Source organism: Lathyrus oleraceus, chromosome 6 (assembly GCF_024323335.1).
Source record: "Lathyrus oleraceus cultivar Zhongwan6 chromosome 6, CAAS_Psat_ZW6_1.0, whole genome shotgun sequence".
NCBI lineage: Eukaryota > Viridiplantae > Streptophyta > Magnoliopsida > Fabales > Fabaceae > Lathyrus > Lathyrus oleraceus.
In genome coordinates this window covers 380,868,819-380,893,726 of record NC_066584.1, presented here as the reverse complement: position 1 = coordinate 380,893,726, position 24,908 = coordinate 380,868,819, and the positions used below count along the sequence as shown (strand labels likewise).

At 38.1% G+C, this 24,908-nt stretch overlaps 3 protein-coding genes and 1 long non-coding RNA gene across 4 annotated transcripts; all 4 read right to left on the bottom strand.

Annotated features, from left to right (window-relative positions):
- Window positions 1-437: 437 nt before the first annotated feature.
- LOC127095760 (transmembrane 9 superfamily member 8) lies at window positions 438-3,874 on the bottom strand. Its single transcript, XM_051034405.1, has 10 exons — window positions 3,869-3,874; window positions 3,607-3,677; window positions 3,402-3,507; window positions 3,092-3,319; window positions 1,986-2,095; window positions 1,785-1,890; window positions 1,590-1,702; window positions 1,338-1,488; window positions 839-860; window positions 438-442 (listed from the first exon to the last, which is right to left on the bottom strand). Exons 1-10 carry the CDS (start codon window positions 3,872-3,874, stop codon window positions 438-440), a joined length of 918 nt encoding a protein of 305 aa, XP_050890362.1.
- A 19-nt stretch (window positions 3,875-3,893) lies between these two features.
- On the bottom strand, window positions 3,894-4,382 carry LOC127098218 (uncharacterized). Its single transcript, XR_007793311.1, has 3 exons — window positions 4,246-4,382; window positions 4,076-4,142; window positions 3,894-4,006 (listed from the first exon to the last, which is right to left on the bottom strand). It is a non-coding gene; the product is annotated as an uncharacterized LOC127098218 (long non-coding RNA).
- A 67-nt stretch (window positions 4,383-4,449) lies between these two features.
- Window positions 4,450-6,491, bottom strand: LOC127095759 (zinc finger BED domain-containing protein RICESLEEPER 1-like). Its single transcript, XM_051034404.1, has 3 exons — window positions 6,395-6,491; window positions 4,579-6,274; window positions 4,450-4,489 (listed from the first exon to the last, which is right to left on the bottom strand). The coding sequence occupies exons 1-3, from the start codon at window positions 6,489-6,491 to the stop codon at window positions 4,450-4,452; spliced, it is 1,833 nt and encodes a 610-aa protein (XP_050890361.1).
- Window positions 6,492-9,125: 2,634 nt separating this feature from the next.
- LOC127098217 (DNA (cytosine-5)-methyltransferase CMT3-like) lies at window positions 9,126-9,965 on the bottom strand. Its single transcript, XM_051036749.1, has 3 exons — window positions 9,576-9,965; window positions 9,421-9,489; window positions 9,126-9,308 (listed from the first exon to the last, which is right to left on the bottom strand). The coding sequence occupies exons 1-3, from the start codon at window positions 9,785-9,787 to the stop codon at window positions 9,236-9,238; spliced, it is 354 nt and encodes a 117-aa protein (XP_050892706.1). The 5' UTR covers window positions 9,788-9,965; the 3' UTR covers window positions 9,126-9,235.
- Between the last annotated feature and the right edge of the window lie 14,943 nt (window positions 9,966-24,908).

Sequence of the window (24,908 nt, the reverse complement as noted above, 5' to 3'; positions counted from 1 at the left end):
CAAGAAAGTCAAACTCTGAACTAAACAACAAGTATCAGAAGCATCTTAACAGGAAGTAAGTCCTAGAACCTCTGACTCTGAACAACGCTTTCTGAAGAATCTATTTAGATCAACATCAGAAGCAAGATTCCAAGGTTCTCCAGAAACACAAATACTCTGATTATGGATTTGCTAATCATGAAAGAGTAACGTTGAAGACAAGTAAAGATTTTCAAATGGATTTCCTAATTGAGAAAGAGACGTTAATCTCCAATCTCAATAAAGAAAATACTACTTGTGGTAAGTAGTCATTTCAAGAAGAAAAAGTCATCCTGCATTAGCTAATTATGTGATGGCGTAACTTCATCTCAATATCCACCAGTTTCAACTACTACTTCAACTGATCTATATAAAGGATTGAAAATCAATTTTCAGCAACACACATATACGAGGAAAAATTATACTGAAACATCAACAAGAAAAACACTCTTGCTCTTTATCTTCACGAAGCTTTTGCTTATTGCGTGAAAAACTCTTGTTCTTAATTTTGTAATACTTGCTTTCTTAGAAGCACTCTAGTTTACATAAATCCTTCTTCCATTGTTTGTTGATTTCCTCAAGTGACTCTGTGTAGTCTGTATACTTGAGAGGGCTAAGAGATTTTGTATCTTAGACGTTGTTTGTAATCTTTCAAGATTAGTGGATTAAGTCCTTGTTGAAGGCGAAATCACCTTGGCCGGGTGGACTGGAGTAGCTTTGTGTTATAAGCGAACCAGTATAAAATCCTTGTGTGATTTTCTTTTTGAAAAGCGCTTATTTTTCCAAACAATTCAAACCCCCCCTTTCTTGTTTTTCTCACCTTCACACTTCACATCACTCTCCTGAATGTAGACAAAGGTAAATTGTTATAAAAAATAAAATGTCATCATCTTTCACTAAACTAATAATAAGAACGGAAAACAGCAGACTACTTGGATGCAAAGAGGAAAAACAGCAGACTACTTGGATGCAAAGAGGAAAAACAGCAGACTACTTGGATGCAAAGAGGAAAACAGAAATTTATTAATGAAAAGCCAAAAATAATTAAAGAGTAATACAAGAGGAGTTTAATCTATTTAGTGATAAATTAATTTCTCTCCAAAAGCCATATTTAACTAATTGAGTAGTGTAAGCCAATAGGCAATCAAAAGTGGCAAGTTTAAAAACACCATTTTATTAAGATAAATTATACAAGAATAATAATACAAGAGGAACATGATCTATCGGTAAATGAATTTCTCCGCACAAACCATGTATATAACCGATAGGCACTCAAAAGTGGTGAGTATACAAGCGCCATTTATTTAAGATGATCTCACCTGGAATTCAACATCGTACGTGAAAATTATTTCCTTGCCCTCTTCAACTTCTTGAGGAGTATTGGAGTTGACAACTGTATGTTTAGCATGAGGGTCACAGGTTGTTAAACGAGTTTTTTCCTCCCATTTCCCTTCATATTCATGTTTGACACTGTAAATCAACATTCAGATTTCAAAAATCACTAAGGCATGCATACCACAACTGGTTTGACAGGATGAATCATAGAACAAAACAATAACAAACTTACAAACCTGAATGGCTTAACCTCAAAGCCCACAATTCTAGCAGATTCAGTGAGCAAATCCCTATGATATCTGACAGTAAATGCCAAATGGTTGTGTATAAAAAACTTCTCTTCCTTGCTCTGTGTATTTGAACATAGTAAGCACAAAACAATAGTTGGCATTCACAACAACAGACATTGATTCATAGAATAATGAGCATACCCCACTATATTGCCCTTTGAGTCCAACATGGAAACCAATCTGATAAACAGTAGAGTCCTGATCCACACGTTTTATGGGAACAACCAGAGGAAGGTTATCTAGAATCCTGCATGTAAAGGTAGAGCCACTGTAAGATACCCTATATTGATATTGTAGCAAAAAACAGGCACAAAAATATAAGACAATACTGGCATGTCATACATGTTCACCCGATACTCGTCATCAATCTTTTCTTTGAATGCTTTTGCTGTTTTGGCGTCAAGTTTAAGCTTACACACAATATTGCACATTTGTGGTTCACGCATTTTAAACTGCAAATATGTCAAGGAGTAAACTAGTTGATAACCACAATACAACAATCCAACCAGCGGTTAACATGTCATACAAAACTTACCACATAACGTGAATTTTCAATGCGGTCGCCAGGAAAGGTATACAAGGTAAAGGTATCAGAGTCCTTGTAGGGAAGTATGATATACAATGTAGAATACAAATACAAATAACTGAAAAAACTGCAAATTAGTGTCTTTGGTTTCATGGTGAAGATTATGAGAAATTATTTTACCTTGTGTCAAACGTGATTTTAGTGAAAATACAAGTCTTAGGTTACTTTCTGGCAAATTTTACTTTGCTTTTCAAACCTTGCTATGACTAGAAATGATAATAGTAGTTTTTGCATTGGGTTGAAAACATTATTATACTTAACTTTTACATCAACCTAGCATTTACGGTAAAATCATACAAACATAAATCACTTCAATTTAAACTCAATCCTGACCAAATCAAGTCTTCGGTTACTTTCTGGCAAATTTTACTTTGCTTTTCAAACCTTGCTATGACTAGAAGTGATAATAGTAGTTTTTACATTGGGTTGAAAACATTATTATACTTGACTTTTACATCAAACTAGCATTTACAGTAAAATCATACAAACAGAAATCACTTCAATACACTGTTACACTCGCACCATCAAAGTAACTAAAATTCATTCACTGACACCAGATCGAAGTCAAATTAACAAAAATAACAATGACAACGACACTCGCACGCACAACAATAATCATCACACACAGAGCAATATCACAATGTGATTCAAATCATCACCAATAAAACTCAAACAATTACATCAAATCCTAAAATGAACAGTTTGAAAATTAAATCACTACAAGTCGCAACCATCACAGATCTCAGATTTGAACAAACAGATCGAGCGGTTCATAAACATTAACGATGAAATAAACGAAAAACTACATAATAACGAAAAACTAACCAAATGTGCATGAAATCGAAATGGAGATGAAACTAACCTTTTGAAAATCTTGTGGTGCAACACCGGGGAGGTAGAAACAGAAGCTACCGTTGATGAAGAGGAGAATGAGGAACGCAGAGAACATAGAACAAAACAATAACAAACTTACAAACCTGAATGGCTTAACCTCAAAGCCCACAATTCTAGCAGATTCAGTGAGCAAATCCCTATGATATCTGACAGTAAATGCCAAATGGTTGTGTATAAAAAACTTCTCTTCCTTGCTCTGTGTATTTGAACATAGTAAGCACAAAATAATAGTTGGCATTCACAACAACAGACATTGATTCATAGAATAATGAGCATACCCCACTATATTGCCCTTTGAGTCCAACATGGAAACCAAGCTGATAAACAGTAGAGTCCTGATCCACACGTTTTATGGGAACAACCAGAGGAAGGTTATCTAGAATCCTGCATGTAAAGGTAGAGCCACTGTAAGATACCCTATATTGATATTGTAGCAAAAAACAGGCACAAAAATATAAGACAATACTGGCATGTCATACTAACCTGCATACATGGCCAACACCTTCAACATGTACGGTAAAATCTGCAATGAACTGCAAGATATCATCAACACGCTGCAAAATGAAAAGAAACATAATAAATTACACTATATAGCTTACAAATAAAGATACCCGACTATGGTGTATAGATATAGTAATGTCAAATTCAATACACAGCAAATGACCTTTGGGACAACAAATAGGAGTAAGTATGGAGTAAGGAAAATAATGCATCATGCTTGTGAAAACAGAAAACAGAAAGTTACCTGCATATGCTTGTGAAAGGAAAATAACGCAGTAGCTACTGAAACGGTTCCATCCTTAGTTTCAAAAAATGACTCCAAAAAAGAAAGGCTTGTCTTATTGAATCACAAAGTGACTCCAAAATATTCAAAAATTCACAGCTGCAAATCAAATCAAATCAGTATAGTTAAACCAATGTAAGACATAAAACAAAACTATATTTTTCATACCTAGGCGAGAATTAAACAGGCCCAGCCTGTGTAGGAGCAGCTGCTCCACCAGTAGCTACTTGAAACTCTACAAGTTGTTTAAACATACGTTAAACATATAGCAAGAGGCTTAATTTTAACAAATATTTAAAATAATGTTAAAAGAGACAAAGTTTTCATTAATAACGTACCTGAAACAATTGATTCACTAATATCATATTCTTCAGTCATATTAAGGACATTTAGATCATTGTCAGAAGGCTTCAACCAGTTTTGAGTACATATAAGCGCTTCGACCATATCTGGACTCAAAGAGCTCCTATAGATATCTAAAATCCTCCCCCCCCCCCCCCCCCCCCCCCCCCCCCGTGCTAAAAGCACTTTCTAAGGCTACACTAGAAACAGGTGTTGCCAACACATCCCGAACCAAGGTTGCTAATATAGGATAACGGGTGCAATTTTCCTTCCACCAATTAAGAATACTAAAATTTTCCCCCTCCCCGCAACAAGGGTCACCTAAGTACTTCTCTAGTTCATTTTCATTTTCAATTGTGTCTTTTTCCTTCAGATGTTTCTTAAAAGCATTAGCCCTTGTAAAAGGTGATGGTTCTTTTGGTTGGGAAGATGCTTCTCCAAGGGAAGTGCTCCCTGGTGCACTTAAAGGACTAGCCCCAACATTCTTATCATGATCAGATTTATGCCAATTATATAGTTTAAACAAACTAGTTTTGACACATTCAATATTTTTCTTGGCAAGGTCACTAGAATGCCCATACATATCATTAAAAGACCACTCAATATAGTTAAACTTAAACCTAGGATCAAAGATCACTCCATAGTAAAGAAAATGATTCACTTTTCCCACATCCCCCCAATACTTATCATATTTAACCTTCATATGTGAAATCATTGGAGCCACATAAGAATTCAAGTTAAATGAAGCTTCTTGAAGCTCACACAAAATTGAAGACAAGTTATGAAAAGCTAAATGCAAGGACACTTCTTGCGAAGTTGAAAACACTTTGGTTGCCTCATAGAAGGTTTGTAAGAAAACCACAAAAGCCCTAACTTTTTTCCAATCCTGAGAACCGGGTGGACCGGTAAGGAGGTCAAAATATTCGATGTATCCAGGATCCTCATCAATCATATTGTCAAATGCAGCTTCAAACTTTTCAGCAGCATCCAACATTAGGTAAGTGGAATTCCACCTTGTAGAAACATCAAGACAAAGTTTTTTTTTACAAGTTATGCCCGCAAGTTCAACACACTCCTTAAACTTCATAGCTCTTTGTGGAGAAGACCTTACAAACCTAACAGCAGTGCGAACTGATTCAATAGACCCTTCATGTTCTTTTTCACCATCTCTCACTACCAAGTTCAAGACATGGGCAGCACACCTCATATGCAAATAATCACCTACACCCAGTAAAGCATTCTTGCTCTTAAGTCTTCTATCCAAATAACTCACAGCCACATCATTTGCTGTTGCGTTATCCAGGGTAATTGTAGACACTTTCCTAAGCCCCCATTCCCTCAAAACGTCCTCGACTTTCATGCCAATGGTATCACCTTTGTGATTTGGAACTAAAGAGAAACTAATAATTTTTTTTTGGTACTTCCAAGCAGTGTCAATGAAGTGTGCAGTGGTGGCCATATAACTAAGGTTTTGTATCGAAGTCCAACAGTCTGTGGTTAGTGCAACCCTAGTACAATCAGACTTAAAAAAGGCTTTAAGACGTGACTTTTCAGCTAGGTAAAGCTGAAAACAATCCCTAGCAACGGTCCTCCTAGTAGGGATAGCCATTTGGGGTTGCAATTGTTTACACATTTGCTTAAAACCAACACCCTCAACCACTCTAAAGGAATGTTCATCAAGGATAACAAAGGTATTAATGGCCTTCCTACAAGCTGCAGCATTAAACCTTTGACTAGTTGGAACTAAAAACCCACCCTCGCCGCTTACAAGGTTTGTCTGATTGGGGTCTTTCAACAAAAGGGCAGGGTTTTTGTAACACACTTTCGAGTGAGCTAGCATGTTAGAAGTACCATGTGTTTTAGGGTCACATCGGTACCTTTTATGACAGTGTTTACACGCGGCTATAGGTTCAGGCTCATCCGGTAAAATGTTAAACTCTTCCAAAACCGTAGAAGTTTTTCTACTACCACTAGCATTAAGTTTCCTTTTTCGAAGTGGAGGGAGTGCAGTACCAGCAGCTGCTCCTATAATTCATACATTTAAAAATGACAGCTCCTATAATTCATACATTTAAAAATGACAGCATAACATGTATCACTTATTAAACAAACACTCAGTATAAAAATGACAGGTGATGGCATTACCTTGACTCACTCCTTGATCTACAACTCCGCTAGGAACTCCAACTCCTTGCAAGCTAGGAACTCCAACTCCTTGCAAGCTACTTTTGCCGCGCTCCATTGGCGGCAGGACTCATCCAACTCCTTGATCTAACAAGCTCGGTGGTGATTTGTGGTTGAATAATGGACGGCGACGGTTCTTCGTTAAACGATGAAACCACGAACTAGCATCAACCGAAAAATTGGAAGATAGAAAGAGTTAGTTCTTAAACGATGAAACCACGAACTGGAAATTGAAAGGATGAACCCTAGAATCAACCGATTACCTGAGAGAATGATGAACCCTAGAGAATGAGAGAATGATGAACCCTAGAACCAACTCCTTGGTTTTTTGTTAGTTCTTTGTGGATACATCGAATATTTTGTGCTTAATTATATTTCTGTTTAGATTGGGCCTAGCCATAAAAATAACCTTAGATTCGGTCGGATTCGGTTTCCGACGGGCCCAAAACCAATCTCCGAATCCGACCGCACAAACCCGTAAAAACCTCTTGCTACATTCCAACCTAACCCACCAACCGACTAAACCCGAACGGTGTCTCAAATTTTGGATCGGAACGGTCGGATACCGTCGGGTGGTTGCATTATGTCCACCCCTACTCCCTCTTGCTGTATCTCTTGTCCCTAGACCTGCTCAGCAGGACACTACTATCAATAATGACAGTCTGCACCATAGAGTAGTACAGCCTAGTTCACCTTTTTCTGCTGCTACACCAACTGGACAGTCTGATCACATCACTGATGACAGTTCCAACACTGTCCCCCCACCTTTACATGCTGAATCTGAGCCTGCAGCTACTACCTCAAATACACAACATATTACTCATGTGAATGAATATGCTTCCTCTCCTATAAACACTGCTGCACTAGACTGTAATATCCCTATTCCCTCTCAAACCAATCCACCTTCAGTCTCTACTGTCTCCAATACTCATGGCATGCTCACTAGAGGTAAAACTGGGAATCTTAAACCCAAAACCTTCTTGGCTCACTATGAACCCACCACTGTCAAACAAGCTCTTAAGCATCCACAGTGGCTTCAAGCTATGCAAAAAGAGTACAATGCTCTTACTGCCAACCACACTTGGACACTCACTACACTTCCATCTCACAGAAAGGCTATTGGGTGTAGGTGGGTTTTCAAACTCAAAGAAAACTCTGATGGATCTGTGAACACACACAAAGCCAGACTTGTAGCCAAAGGCTTCAACCAACAATATGGCTTTGACTTTCATGAAACATTCTCACCTGTTGTAAAACCTGCCACTATTAAAGTCATTCTTACTCTTGCTCTAACTTACAGTTGGGAAATACAGCAGATTGACATTAACAATGCCTTCTTGAATGGATCCCTTCATGAAGAAATCTATATGCAACAACCACCGGGCTTTGAACATGACAATAAGGAGCTTGTCTGCAAATTAAATAAAGCTCTGTATGGCCTGAAACAGGCCCCACGGTCATGGTATGAAAAGCTACATCAAACATTATTTCACTTTGGTTTTGTGGCTAGCAGGTGTGATCACTCTCTGTTCACCTACAATCATCAAGGCATTACTCCAACTCCAACAAAGCTCTCTCGTTCTCCTCTCTCACTCTCACCATATGAAACCCTAACAGAGTTAGGTATCTGATAAACCTTCCTCTGCTGAGCAAACATTACTCAGCGGGGCCAGCTGAACTCGTTTTTGGAGGAAAGAAGTGTGGGTTTGGAAATCTTTTCTTGGGTCAGTTGAAAGCTATTTTCATTACATCCTCCAATTTCAAGCATTTCAAAATGCATAGTATTACCACAACAGTCTCAATAGAGAGAAAATACTGAGACATTGTTTAACACGTTTCATTTTATTTTCATATGTAGTTGGCAAAAGAATTAGCTGGAAAGCCTATACAAGAAGCACCTCAAGACCAACCTTTTCCCAACATGCCTCAAAAGACGATGGAAGATATGGGTCGTAGACTCCAGCACATTTTATGTTCTCCACATTTATGTAATGATATTCATATTTCTTTTTTGTTAGATTGTGATTTTTCTCAGCAAACATTACTCAGCGGGGCTGGCTGAACTCGTTTTTGGAAGAAAGAAGTGTGGGTTTGGAAATCTTTTAGCTGTTTTTGACTGGGAGTTCTTACACTTACTTCAACTCCAACACTTATCAAGCACTAATTTCTTGGGTCAGTTGAAAGCTATTTTCATTACATCCTCCAATTTCAAGCATTTCAAAATGCATAAGCCATTAGTATTACCACAACAATGTCAATAGAGAGAAAATATATTGAGACATTGTTTAATACGTTTCATTTTATTTTCATATGTAGTTGGCAAAAGAATTAGCTGGAAAGCCTATACAAGAAGCACCTCAAGACCAAACTTTTCCCAACACGCCTCAAAAGACGATGGAAGGTATGGGTCGTAGACTCCAGCACTTGAAAGGATTGAGAACGGTAAGTATACTAGTTGTCGATATTTGAACTTGAGTTGTATAACAGATTGGTTTATGTTTTCTTATTTTGAGCTTTGTATCATGTACAATAGTCTGGGATCCACTTGAAATTAGACACTGCATCCCCCTTAATGTGTTGCTCTTTAACTCCAATTGCTTCTCTAAGTTGTTGAAATCTTCCTCTTGGTAGTGCTTTAGAATTACAATACCGAGAAACACCAATAAACATTGGTAACAAGAGTTAGAGGTTTTGGTTAAGGAGTAATTGAATAGGAGGTTATGGCATGCATTAATAAACGTTGGAAATAAAAAAATTAACAATGTACTTGGGAGTAAAATAAACATACTGCAGGAAGATCTTCTATTGCGTCTTTAAGTAAAATTGCATCAGCCAGCTGATGCTTTTCTTCAGGGGGATAAGCAACTGTAATTTCCTGCATTATGATAAAAGCCAAACCTCATTGATCAAACTTTACATTATAATAAAAAAACACATTCTTCATCTAAGAAAATGGCACAAACATATCTGATTATATCATTTCTTACTTCAAACTCAGTGGGCACAACCGATCTTGACACCACATCATGAATCGGTAACGGATAAGCATGCAGTTTCTACAAATGGAATAGTAGATGTATCAATAACCTTGAAGAACAACACATCAATAAAAATAAAAATCTAGAACAAACAATGGTCTTACTTCATTATGAAGAGCTCCCCAGAGAAAAACAACATCCTGAATTGAGGAAGGCCATACTCCCCCGCATCAATCATTCCCATTTTAGCTTGATAATTCATGGCCACAAGAAGCCCTATGGCATAACGGCCCAAAAACCCACCATAAAATTTCAAAAGGTCAACAACATTCTCCATTAGTACATATTTCGGCTTCAGGAAATCAATTATGTCCATATAAACAAGCAACTGCTTATTTTTAACATCCTCCAATGGCTCTTCATCGTTATACTTTGAAGGAAATGAATATATTTGATATTATAATTTTCTCTTGTAGCATGCTTAATGGCACATGTCTGTTATAAGAATAAATTAGAAATCATAAAACTAAGGAGAACAACACTATTACCTCTCAACCATCAATATATAATCTGAATTTTGCATTCTCGCACGACCTCCAGAATGTACGAAACTACACATTATGGAAGATGGGTCGAATCCAATAATCAAATTACAACTTTGGACATCTAAGCCCTCTTCAAGAATTGATCTTGCAACAACGACATTGAACTACAAATTAAAAAATTCATCAATAAGTAGTAGTATTTGATCATTATAATACAACAAATTATGTAAGAAATCAACATACCAATCTCATGTGAAATTCTTCCACGATTTCATTTTGACATTTTCGAGATTGGTTTTGCAATTTACTATTGTTTCTTGCAATACGTTACACCTTTGTCACTAGGTACGTAAATAAATGAAAATGTCATGAGTGTAGTAATCCCTAGGAACACCCAAATTCCTGTGTAAAAGAAACACTTCTTTTACATTTGAAGATGATCAATTTTTTATCACTGTTGATATTTACGAAGGTGAGCGTAGGAGAGCTAATGAAAACAACTTGTTAGGTTTGTTTCATTTTTCACTTCCACAAGCTCTTCGTGGTCAGATTGTTGTCGAAGTATGTTTCTCTATAGATGGTGATGGTTTATTAAACCTGATTGTAGAAGAAAAAACAGGTGGTAATAAACAAGATATTATAATAACTAATATTAACGGGAGACTTTCAGTGGAAGAAATTGAGAGAATGATTCAAGAAACTAATAATTTCAAGGCGGAAGTCTCTCATTCTTCTAACCTTCTTCATATACTTCATGTCTTCCACCTTGAAATTCTTAGCTTCTTGAATCATTGTCTCAATTTCTTCCACCGGAAGTCTCTCATTAATATTATTTATTGTAATATGTTGTTTATTACCACATGTTTTTTCTTCTGCAGTCGGGTTTAATATACCATCACAATCTATAGAGAAACATACTTCGACGACAATCTGACCACGAAGAGCTTGTGGAAGTGAAAAATGAAACAAACCTAACAAGTTGTTTTCATTAGCTCTCATACGCTCACCTTCGTAAATATCAACAGTGATAAAATATTGATCATCTTCAAGTGTAAAAAAAGTATTACTTTTTCACAAGAATTGTGGTGTTCCTAGGGATTACCACACTCATAACATTTTCATTTATTGACGTACCTAGTGACAAAGGTGTAATGTATTGCAAGAAACAATAGTAAATTGCAAAACCAATCTAGAAAATGTCAAAATGAAATCGTGGAAGAATTTCACATGGGATTGGTATGTTGATTTCTTACATAATTTGTAGTTCAATGTCATTGTTGCAAGATCAATTCTTGGAGAGGGTTTAGATGTCCAAAGTTGTAATTTGATTATTGGATCCGACTCATCTCCCATAATGTGTAGTTTCGTACATTCTAGAGGTCGTGCGAGAATGCAAAATTCAGATTATATATTGATTTCTTTCTAGTAATATTGTTGTTCTGCTTAGTTTTATGATTTCTAATTTATTCTTATAACAGACACGTGTCATTAAGCATACTACAAGAGAAAGTTATAATATCAAATTTATTCCTTTATTTCATTTCAAAGGAAAATTTCCTCAAAATCCAATTTATTTTGGGTTATATTCTTATTCGGGGAAGTGTAATGAGACCATTATCATGATATTATGGGGCATTCCGTTCCACAGACCCGCACTCATTCACGTGCAACTGATGCATGCGGGCCTAGCAGTCGTTCACACACTGCATATTTTTCTACTGACCCTTTTGTAGGTACATACCAACCACCAGAGGAGTATGAATACATTTCCATCCGGAGTTCACTTGATGATATTCTATTCGAGCTTAAACAACACATAAAAACATCTGAATGAAATGGAGGCCGAGCATGCTCTTCAACTTCGCCAGCAGAAGACTGATTTCCTTGACAGGACCCAGCAATATATTTTAAATATGCAATGATGCAACATGACAGGATCAAAGCTCCACAATACTGGATATAGCTGAACTGTTGCATAGAATCACACGGGTGTAGTCTAGGTCAGGGTAGGTCAAAGAGAAACGCGACTTCGACGATTCGCCTGAAAGTAACACCGTCACAGCACCTACGTGGGTGACGATAATACCCCCATTTAAACCTCGATTTCTCGTGGCACACATGGCTTAACTAGATTTACCAAATGGAAAATATCGTCTTATAATTAGTAACAGAGAGGTTAGAGGGGTCTCATTACACTGTTCTGACCATATTAACGTGCATGTCCTCACTAACTAGATTTTTGATACCGAGGCCACTGGCCTTGAGGAAGAGAGAGAACTGAGAGACATTATCATGATATTATGGGGCATTCCGTTCCACAGACCCGCACTCATTCACGTGCAACTGATGCATGCGGGCCTAGCAGTCGTTCACACACTGCATATTTTTCTACTGACCCTTTTGCAGGTACATACCAACCACCAGAGGAGTATGAATACATTTCCATCCGGAGTTCACTTGATGATATTCTATTCGAGCTTAAACAACACATAAAAACATCTGAATGAAATGGAGGCCGAGCATGCTCTTCAACTTCGCAACATGTAGAGACAACAAGAAGAGCTGCGAGTGGCTACTGACCAGATTAGCCAGCAGAAGACTGATTTCCTTGACAGGACCCAGCAAGATATTGGAGATTTGATCGAGCAGATGGATGAAGTTCGCCTAGAGTTGACAGATATGAGACAGATTGTGTAACATGTCCCTCACCCATCTTTTTAGAGAGGAGGCATGGGACGACACCGCGACCGAGGTCGTCATCATTGAGATATGTAACACCCCGATAATAATAAAATAATTATTTAAATTGAGTTAATAATATATTTATTAATTTAATTAAATAATTGGAAATTTTATTATTATTATTATTGGATTATTATTATTATTATTGGAAAATATATATAAGTTGGAAAGAAGGAAAAGAGCCCATTTGGAGTAAAAAGGTTTTTACGTGAAAAACAGAGAAGCGATCGTGAAAGAGGAAAAGGGCAAAGAGGCAGAGCAAGAGGAAGAAGGTTGGAGAAGAGAAGAGCTTGGAGCTTAAAGATTCGCCGGATTAACTCAGGTAAGGGGGTTTATCGTCGATTAATGGGTATTATGGGATAATATGTAATGGGTAGTGATAAGCCGTTGATTTGACCCTAATTGGGATTGTTGATGCTGAAGAATTATGTTGGATAAATTGTATTTAGACTGTAATCGAATCTGTGGTTGGGTTAGTTGTGAAATTCCGAACGTATAGCTTTTTACGGGATTGGAATCGGAGGTCCGGAAGTCCTCCAACGGCGGAAAATGCGGAGAATTTTGCATTCTGCTTTGTGTTAGCGCATGACTGCTGTTTTGTCTGCGTTAACCGGTTAACCCAGGGTGTTAACCGGTTAACACTGTTGCGAATTGTGAAATTAGTGATGTTTTGCCTGCGTTAACCGGTTAACCCAGGGTGTTAACCGGTTAACACTGTTGCGTTTTGACAGAAAGTGTGTTTGTGCTGCGTTAACCGGTTAACCCAGGGCGTTAACCGGTTAACACTGTTGAAAAGTGGGAAAATGGACATTTTAATGTTGTGTACATAATTGATGTTTGGTCTATAGTGGCGTATGATGTGATAGGGATTAATTCCCGCTATTTTGAGCAGTATAGGTATTAGTAGAGTGTGCTAATACTGTGGTTGATTATTTAACCTGATAGGATGTTTTGATACATGTGTTGATGATGGTTGATGGTATGCAAAATGTTGTGAAATGTACATGTTATGTATGAAATTGTGAATGAACTGTTGTATGGCTTAGAGTGTAAGCCTAATGTCCATTGTGGATTTTGTTGTTGATGTTGCATTGCTAGATGATTAGCATGCATATTGTGGCCTTTAGGGTGGTAGCTAATTCCCATGGTGAGGAATTAGTGAGTTAGTCATTTTGGACTGTTGTTGATTGTTTGCATGCTAGGTGATTAGCGTGCATAGCATGGCCCATTTGGGGTGGTAGCTAATTCCCATGGTGAGGAATTAGTGAGTGAGTCACTAGGTCTCAAATGAGTGGGACTAGTGGGCTTGGTAGCCGTGCCTGGATTTGGACGGTGAGGTGAGCTATATGTTCACAAATAGTCGGTACCGCATGCATGGAGTCTCATTGCATAATTGATGTATGGCGTATAATATGAATGGATGTATTCCAGTATTATACGTATGTTGTGAGTTGTGTGTTGTGTTGATGTTGAGTATAATTGAGTTGATATTGCTGTTGCTGAATGTGTAATCTGATTTGGGTGATGAAATGTGTTAATTACTTAGCATTACATGATATTTTATAATGCTTATTATATCGATTGAGGAACTCACCCTTACACTATTTTTCAGGTAACGAGCAATGAGTTGAGTAGAAGCTAATGCTTGGAGTCTAGTGTAGTCTCCTTAGTGGGTCGTGCTCTGATAGATGTAACATCGGGATGGGATGTTTTAACTTGTTTTAAATGTTTTATTGTTGGTTGTGAACCATTTTACATGAATGATGAGATTTATATCCGCTGCGTTTTATGCAAATGTTATGTTTTGAATTAATAAAAGAGCATGACCGTTATATTGTTGAATGTTGTGCAGTGTTTGTGTGTGACACCCTTAACTGCATAATTACTCTGAGTTTTATATGTTGTTTTAATTAAATATTTGGGGTATCTTAGAAGGGTGTTACATTAGTGGTATCAGAGCATAGTTGGTCGAGTCGAGTCGTAATTATTTTGTTCCCTTGTACGGGATAGGTGTTGTGTAACCCTATCAGTACTTATTGTTTTAGCTTGTTGGGTTTTCAGAATAGAGATGGCTGGAAGAGGTAGAGATGATGCTGCGATTGCTGAGGCTCTGGGTATGCTAGCTGGAGTACTTGGAGGGAATCCGAATGTTGTGGGAATGGGAGCTGCTCGTCAACTGAGTGAGTTCCAGAAGAACAATCCTCCAATGTTCAAGGGAGCATACGATCCAGATGGCGCTCAGAAGTGGTTGAAGGAGATTGAGAGAATCTTCCGAGTAACTGAGTGTGCCGATAACCAGAAGGTCAGGTTCGGTACGCATATGCTGTCAGAGGAAGCTGATGATTGGTGGGTTGCTACCCGCACTGAGTTGGAATCTGCTGGAAATGTTGAGATCACTTGGGCTGTGTTCAGAGAGAGATTCCTGAGGAAGTACTTTCCAGAGGATGTCAGAGGAAAGAAAGAGATAGAGTTCTTAGAGTTGAAGCAGGGTAACAAGTCTGTTACTGAGTATGCTGCTAAGTTCACAGAGCTGTCAAAGTATTATACTCCCTATAATGAGGCTGCTGGAGAATTTTCGAAATGTGTGAAGTTTGAGAACGGGTTGCGCCCCGAGATCAAACAGGCTATTGGATATCAGCGGATCAGAGTGTTTTCTGACTTGGTTGACTGTTGCAGGATTTTTGAACAGGATTCCAAAGCCAGAGCAGAGAGCTATCAGCAAAGGGTTGATAGAAGAGGCAAGAATCAGAATGATCGTGGGAAACCGTATGCAGCTGGCAAAGGTTTCCAGAGTCAGAGTGGGATGAAGAGGCCTAGTGGGGGAGACTCTAGTGCTCCTGCCAAGTGTTACAGATGTGGTCAGGCTGGACATCGTATCCATGAGTGTACCAGTGCTGAGAAGAAATGTTTCAAGTGTGGCAAAGGTGGTCATTTGGCTGCAGAGTGCCGGTTGAAGACTGTGACTTGCTTCAACTGTGGAGAGGTGGGTCATATCAGTCCACAGTGTCCTAAGCCGAAGAAAGAGAATCAGTTAGGAGGCAAGGTCTTTGCTTTATCGGGTTCTGAGACTTTTGCAGATGATCGTTTGATCCGAGGTACGTGTTATATTAATGGCTTTCCTCTTGTAGCTATTATTGACACCGGTGCTACTCATTCCTTTATATCTTTGGATTGTGCTGTGAAACTTAAGTTAGAGATATCTGAGATGCATGGTAGTATGGTGATTGATACTCCTGCGAAGGGTTCAGTGACTACTACTTCAGTTTGTTTGAATTGTCCTTTGAGTATATTTGGTAGAGACTTCGGGATAGACCTTGTGTGTCTTCCACTTGTGCAGATTGACATTATCTTGGGTATGAACTGGTTGGTGTTTAACCGAGTTTCTATCAATTGTTTTGATAAGACTGTGATATTTCCTGAGATTGAGGAAGGAAAGAGTTTGTTTCTATCAGCAAGGCAGGTGAATGAGGAAGTAGCAGATGGGGCGGAATTGTTTATGCTGTTAGCGACTTTAGAGACTAAAGATAAACTGGTGATTGGCGATCTAGCTGTGGTGTGTGATTTTCCTGACGTGTTTCCAGAAGAAGTGAATGAATTACCGCCAGAGCGTGAAGTTGAGTTCTCGATTGATTTGGTACCTGGTACTAGACCGATATCGATGGCTCCGTATCGTATGTCTGCTGTTGAGTTAGCTGAATTGAAGAGTCAGCTGGAAGATCTGTTGGATAAGAAATTTATTCGTCCGAGTGTGTCACCGTGGGGTGCACCAGTGTTATTGGTTAAGAAGAAAGAAGGTACTATGAGGTTGTGTGTGGACTACAGGCAACTGAATAAAGTGACGATCAAGAATCGGTATCCTTTGCCGAGGATTGATGATTTGATGGATCAGTTGGTTGGTGCGAGTGTGTTCAGCAAGATAGATTTGAGATCCGGGTATCATCAGATACGTGTGAAAACTGAGGATATTCAGAAGACTGCTTTCAGAACAAGGTATGGACATTATGAGTATTCTGTAATGCCTTTTGGTGTGACTAATGCGCCTGGAGTATTTATGGAGTATATGAATAGGATTTTCCATCCGTACCTAGACAAGTTTGTTGTGGTGTTTATTGATGACATTTTGGTGTATTCGAAATCTGAAGAAGAGCATGCTGAGCATGCTGAGCATTTGAGAGTGGTTTTAGGAGTTCTACGAGAAAAGAAGTTATTTGCTAAACTGTCTAAGTGTGAATTTTGGTTAGAAGAGGTTAGTTTTCTTGGTCATGTGATTTCAAGAGGTGGTGTTGCTGTTGATCCTTCTAAGATAGAAGCGGTGTCTAAGTGGGAAGCTCCGAAGTCTGTTGCTGAGATTCGAAGTTTTCTTGGTTTGGCTGGTTATTATAGGAAGTTCATTGAGGGATTTTCTAAGTTGGCGTTACCGTTGACGATGTTGACTAGAAAGGGGCAAGCGTTTGTTTGGGACTCAAAATGTGAAGAAGGTTTCCAAGAGTTAAAGAGAAGGTTAACTACTGCTCCTATTCTGATATTACCGAGTTCGTCGGAATCATTTGAGGTTTACTGTGATGCTTCATTGTTGGGTTTGGGTGGTGTGTTGATGCAGAATAAGCAGGTTATAGCTTATGCTTCGAGACAACTGAGGGTTCATGAGAGGAACTATCCGACACACGATTTAGAGTTGGCAGCTGTGGTATTTGTTCTGAAATTATGGAGGCATTACTTGTATGGGTCAAGATTTGAGGTTTTCAGTGACCATAAAAGTTTAAAGTATTTGTTTGATCAGAAAGAGCTGAATATGAGACAGAGGAGATGGTTAGAGTTTCTGAAAGATTATGACTTTGGTTTGAATTACCATCCGGGTAAAGCAAACGTAGTAGCTGATGCATTGAGTCGGAAATCATTGCATATGTCTATGTTAATGGTTAAGGAATTGGATTTAATTGAGCAGTTTAGAGACTTGAGTTTGGTGTATGAGAGTACTCACAATAGTGTTAAATTGGGAATGTTGAAGTTAACGAGTGGTATTCTGGATGAGATCAGAGAGGGTCAGAAATCCGATGTGCTTTTGGTTGATAAGTTGACTCTAGTGAATCAAGGTCAAGGTGGTGAATTCAGAGTTGATGAGAATGGCATTTTGAAATTTGGAAATCGGGTGTGTATTTCGGATGTTACCGAACTTAAGAAGAGTATTCTAGAAGAAGGACATCGTAGTGGCCTGAGTATTCACCCTGGAGCTACGAAGATGTATCATGATTTGAAAAAGTTATTTTGGTGGCCGGGAATGAAGAAAGAAATTGCGAGTTTTGTTTATTCCTGTTTGACTTGTCAGAAGTCAAAGATTGAGCATCAGAAGCCGTCTGGGCTAATGCAACCGTTGACTATTCCAGAGTGGAAGTGGGATAGTATCAGTATGGATTTTGTATCTGGTTTGCCAAGGACAATTAAGAATTTTGAAGCCATTTGGGTGATTGTTGACAGATTGACAAAGTCGGCTCATTTCATTCCGATCAGAATGGATTATCCGTTAGAGAGATTAGCCGAGTTGTATATTGAGAAGATTGTAAGTTTGCATGGTATTCCGTCTAGTATTGTTTCGGACAGAGATCCTAGATTTACATCGAAGTTTTGGGAAGGTTTGCAGAGGGCTTTGGGAACTAAGCTGAGATTGAGTTCTGCATATCATCCGCAGACTGATGGTCAGACTGAGAGGACGATTCAGTCACTGGAGGATCTTTTGAGGGCTTGTGTTTTGGAAAAGGGAGGTGCTTGGGATTGTTATTTGCCTTTGATTGAGTTTACCTACAACAATAGTTTTCATTCGAGCATTGGTATGGCACCGTTTGAAGCTTTGTATGGTAGGAGATGTCGGACACCTTTATGTTGGTATGAGTCCGGTGAGAGTGTTGTGGTTGGACCGGAGATTGTTCAACAAACTACGGAAAAGATTAAGATGATTCAGGAGAAGATGAAAATTGCTCAGAGTCGTCAGAAGAGTTATCACGACAAGAGAAGGAAGTCACTTGAGTTCCAAGAGGGAGATCATGTGTTTCTTCGTGTCACTCCGATAACTGGTGTTGGTCGAGCTTTGAAGTCGAAGAAGTTGACACCTCGATTTATTGGTCCTTATCAGATTTTGGAGAGGATAGGGGAAGTAGCCTATCGTATCGCTTTACCGCCGTCGCTTGCGAATTTGCATGAGGTTTTTCATGTGTCTCAGTTGAGGAGGTACATTCATGATCCGTCACATGTAGTCCAAGTAGATGATGTACAGGTGAGAGATAACCTGACTATTGGAACGTCACCTATGAGGATCGAGGATCGAGAGTTGAAGCAGTTGCGGGGTAAAGAGATTGCCTTGGTGAAGGTAGCTTGGGGAGGACCAGCAGGTGGCAATGTGACTTGGGAACTGGAGAGTCAGATGAAGGAGTCTTATCCGAAGTTATTCGATTGAGGTATGTTTTCGAGGACGAAAACTCTTTTAGTGGGGGAGAGTTGTAACACCCCGATAATAATAAAATAATTATTTAAATTGAGTTAATAATATATTTATTAATTTAATTAAATAATTGGAAATTTTATTATTATTATTATTGGATTATTATTATTATTGGAAAATATATATAAGTTGGAAAGAAGGAAAAAAGCCCATTTGGAGTAAAAAGGTTTTTACGTGAAAAACAGAGAAGCGATCGTGAAAGAGGAAAAGGGCAAAGAGGCAGAGCAAGAGGAAGAAGGTTGGAGAAGAGAAGAGCTTGGAGCTTAAAGATTCGCCGGATTAACTCAGGTAAGGGGGGTTTATCGTCGATTAATGGGTATTATGGGATAATATGTAATGGGTAGTGATAAGCCGTTGATTTGACCCTAATTGGGATTGTTGATGCTGAAGAATTATGTTGGATAAATTGTATTTAGACTGTAATCGAATCTGTGGTTGGGTTAGTTGTGAAATTCCGAACGTATAGCTTTTTACGGGATTGGAATCGGAGGTCCGGAAGTCCTCCAACGGCGGAAAATGCGGAGAATTCTGCATTCTGCTTTGTGTTAGCGCAGGACTGCTGTTTTGTCTGCGTTAACCGGTTAACCCAGGGTGTTAACCGGTTAACACTGTTGCGAATTGTGAAATTAGTGTTGTTTTGCCTGCGTTAACCGGTTAACCCAGGGTGTTAACCGGTTAACACTGTTGCGTTTTGACAGAAAGTGTGTTTGTGCTGCGTTAACCGGTTAACCCAGGGCGTTAACCGGTTAACACTGTTGAAAAGTGGGAAAATGGACATTTTAATGTTGTGTACATAATTGATGTTTGGCCTATAGTGGCGTATGATGTGATAGGGATTAATTCCCGCTATTTTGAGCAGTATAGGTATTAGTAGAGTGTGCTAATACTGTGGTTGATTATTTAACCTGATAGGATGTTTTGATACATGTGTTGATGATGGTTGATGGTATGCAAAATGTTGTGAAATGTACATGTTATGTATGAAATTGTGAATGAACTGTTGTATGGCTTAGAGTGTAAGCCTAATGTCCATTGTGGATTTTGTTGTTGATGTTGCATTGCTAGATGATTAGCATGCATATTGTGGCCTTTAGGGTGGTAGCTAATTCCCATGGTGAGGAATTAGTGAGTTAGTCATTTTGGACTGTTGTTGATTGTTTGCATGCTAGGTGATTAGCGTGCATAGCATGGCCCATTTGGGGTGGTAGCTAATTCCCATGGTGAGGAATTAGTGAGTGAGTCACTAGGTCTCAAATGAGTGGAACTAGTGGGCTTGGTAGCCGTGCCTGGATTTGGACGGTGAGGTGAGCTATATGTTCACAAATAGTCGGTACCGCATGCATGGAGTCTCATTGCATAATTGATGTATGGCGTATAATATGAATGGATGTATTCCAGTATTATACGTATGTTGTGAGTTGTGTGTTGTGTTGATGTTGAGTATAATTGAGTTGATATTGCTGTTGCTGAATGTGTAATCTGATTTGGGTGATGAAATGTGTTAATTACTTAGCATTACATGATATTTTATAATGCTTATTATATCGATTGAGGAACTCACCCTTACACTATTTTTCAGGTAACGAGCAATGAGTTGAGTAGAAGCTAATGCTTGGAGTCTAGTGTAGTCTCCTTAGTGGGTCGTGCTCTGATAGATGTAACATCGGGATGGGATGTTTTAACTTGTTTTAAATGTTTTATTGTTGGTTGTGAACCATTTTACATGAATGATGAGATTTATATCCGCTGCGTTTTATGCAAATGTTATGTTTTGAATTAATAAAAGAGCATGACCGTTATATTGTTGAATGTTGTGCAGTGTTTGTGTGTGACACCCTTAACTGCATAATTACTCTGAGTTTTATATGTTGTTTTAATTAAATATTTGGGGTATCTTAGAAGGGTGTTACAAGATACACCAGGTTTATCTACTCCTTCTTTCACGTTGTATTAAAACAATGGGGAAAAAATATTTGACAGGCAATCCCAACTTTGGGACGGTGTTATAAATTGCAACATTTGCTGTTAATTTATATTAGTAGTTTATAAAAACAATTTAATAAAACTTAAAAAAATAATAATAAACAAGTTTAAAAAATATTATATAATAAATTAATAAATAAATAAATAAATAAAGTCCGTGTGGTTAAAAAAAATTACCACGTGGACTGCCATGTATGCACTTAGAGAGAATCTTGGTTGAAATGTGGCAGTCAGGTGTGTATCTGAGGGAATCTGAAGAACTGCAGGGGGGGGGGGGTTAAGAAAAAATCTTTAACAGGAGCTAAGAGCAAAACCCGCTAACGTTACAGGAGGAAAAATGGATATTAACCCTAAATTATATAAATAGTTTATCAAGAAGAAATTTGATTTTTATCAATAAAATGGAGTTACCCTTTTCAGGTTGTTCATTTATCTGAAAAATAAATAATATGTGATGAGCATAGTGATTTAGGGTTTTGGACCAAGAAGGATTTTCTTTTATATGTGATTTTTAATCAGTTTACAAACAAAAATAATATTTAAATATATTTGATTTATTAAATTGTTTAATTTAAAAAATAGTGACATAGAGAAAATCTGAAGAAGATTGATGAAACAATATCAATACTAGATTTATATTGAGAAAACATGCATATGCTGGTTATTTTTTGTACATCATTTTTTTAAAAAGTAAATATGCAATGATGCAACATGACAGGAGTTGTCCAATTCTTGCACTCCTCTTCTTACTTTCACGTTTCTTTCTTTCTCCTTCCAATTCTGAATTAGCAAGAGAAGTGAGGGATTATAACTAGCCTTTACTCTAATTAAGTGGGAAATGTCCAAACTCAGATACTGTAAAGATGCCTTGAAAGATTTTGTGGCAAATGGATGTAAAGAAAAAATATATGACTGTGTACCAAGCATCGTCTTCGTGATTCCTGAACTCCGTGTTGTACTCTCGAAGATGTTACATCTAACACAGAAACACTCAAATAATTAGAGAGATATACATTGGTGTAGAGAAAGGTTATCACACTAAAAGATAAAAGCAAACAATGATATAAAAGTAGAATCACGTGAAGATTGTGTTTTGAAGAAATTACATCAACACCCACTACTAAATACAAGCACTTGAGTGTGCTAGCTTGATTATTTCTTCCATAAACATGTCGCCACTATAACTTTTAAATTGTTCAACCAAATCCGAGTTAACTGCAAAACCATGAATTAAAATTTTACTAAGCAACTTACGTGAATGGAGCCGGAGACAGGATGAATGTTTGAAAAAGTACCATCATTTAAATCAAACTTCACCAGGCATCCCCTTTTTGATAAGATCGCAATACAGAGTAAATTTGCCCTTTAAATAATTCAATATAGTCTCAACCTACCAAGAAATACAAATTTTATAAAATTGATGTAAGAAATATGTATTTTTCTTATATAATAATAAAAGCTGATTATAAATCCACAAAAGAGGATGGATCAAATAAATAAAGTATATACTTGTACCTCATAATTAGTCAATTTAGTTACCAAACCATCAGTTTTTTCCATTTCCTTTTCTACCTTTTTCCGTATACAGTTAACTTCCAAAGCTGTACAAACGATTGGGGAGTTCAGTTTTGAAGCATATTTGCTAGCTATTGCAATAATATGAGGTACACACGGTTTATTCAAATCAATGTCATTCGGTGCATAAGCGGCAAAAAGTTCCTGGCACTTTAGATTCAGGTCCTGCAAAATGAAATAATTTGATTATGATTAATACCACACAAGGGATAAAAACCACACATATCTTACATTAAACTGCACCGTGGGTGCCTGTGTTTGCACTCTTTCATCAGAGGTATTTTGGCTGACATTCAATGTTATCATCGTTCTCAAGAAACTAAGAAAATTCCACACATTTGGCATCTAAAAAATTTCCGTTATTTTTTTCTTTTTCCATTCTAATGCCAGACATACCAGGGTAAATCATATCTGGTTTGTTCTATTATCTGCAAATAGTAATATTTGCATTTTAAATTTGAGTTGCTGATTGCGTGCAGAAATTTATTAAAACCGACACGTTCTTTACTGGGTACACTAAAGGTCACACGCATTTAAGTAAACAACCTCACATGTTGAAGTTGAAAGATTGGCCTCCTTCTGAATCATTTAAGGAATGTTTAGCTAACCATTTTAAGGAGTTTGTTTCTTACTTGCCATATAAAGAATACACACATCCTGTAAGTGGTTCTCTTAACCTTGTCTCGAAGTTGCCTGATGATGGTTGTCTGAAGCCAGACATGGGGTCAAAGGCATACATTGCTTATGGATTTGCTAAGGAGCTTGGGCGTGGTGATTCTGTGACAAAACGTGTTGACTCATGTTGCTGAAGTGAAATTGGGTTCTGAGGATGTTACTGCCATTGAGAAATTGATGCCAAAGAACCTTGAGCAAGACAAGAGGGAACTACACGATATTCATCAGGATGGCGAGGCTAATGACATTATTTCTTCAGACACCGGCGCTAATGATGATGGCGCGTCTTCTGGGTCAAAGCTCAAAGTTGTTGAAAAACGTACAGTGGAGCAAGGGGGGGTAAACCAAAACACGCTTATATGGCAGGGGGGTGAAAGGTATTTAACCCAAAAATATTAAATGGTTGTCGGTGTGGAAATTGGACGGAAAATGGAATTTAAACAAACAGTACATATGCAATAAAGTTTCACCAGCACAAGTTTGATAAATACATAGCTAACTTGTTAATTAACTACTGATATTAATGAGGTGAAGCAGGTAGGGTTCTCTTTTTTGGCTACTCTCATCATAATATATGCATATGCTATGTCACATCTACTAAGTAGACTTTGACTATTGAGTTCTTGTATGGTATCCATTTTTCCATGATAAATAGTCATATTCAAATACAAAAACATTGACGCAACAAATTAATCTAACGTTGAAGATTTAAAATCAGTACTCCACTTACCAATAATATGATTATGATGAGTAGCCAAAAAAGAGAATCCTACCTGCTTCACCTCATTAATATCGGTAGTTAATTAACAAGTTAGCTATGTGTTTATCTGAACGCGGCGGGGGAAACACCGCGAGGAGAGAAAAGGGATCTTCCTCGGAGAAATGTTTCGAACTAACAGAGTCGCCACCAATATTTCACGCCTCCCAACGGCGCGGGTTTTGTACCTCCTATTGGTGTTGGTTTTGTTCCCCCCAACAGTACTGGTTCTGTACACCGCGGTATTAGTGTTGGTCCTCATGCTGGCCATATGCATTTCACCAACAATCAACAACAACCTCTTCATCACGAAGAAGCTCAGATTCCGCCTGTCAGAAGAACTGTTGTTACTCCCGCTCCACATCTGGTGGATAACCAAGAGGACTTATTTTCCATGCAGGATGCCATGGAACTACCGGTTGAAGCAGAAAGAAAATTTCAGTTGTTTGAAGAATGTACCCAGGTTGACAAGTCTCTCCTTCTGAAGGAACCAAACACTACTTTCCATTGCTCTAAATCCTCAGGCCATTCTAGGAGAAGACGACCAGGAGGATTTATTTGGCTATAATCCTTTCGATGTTGGTACAGGTGCGAACCGACTTGCTGAACAGTTGGCTGAGAACCAAAAGAGGATGAGGGAGCTGGAAGCCCTCGTGGAGTCGATGAAAGCTCCGAGTTTGTATGGAGCCAATGTTATGGACCTCTGCCTGGTCCCAGGGGTGGTGAT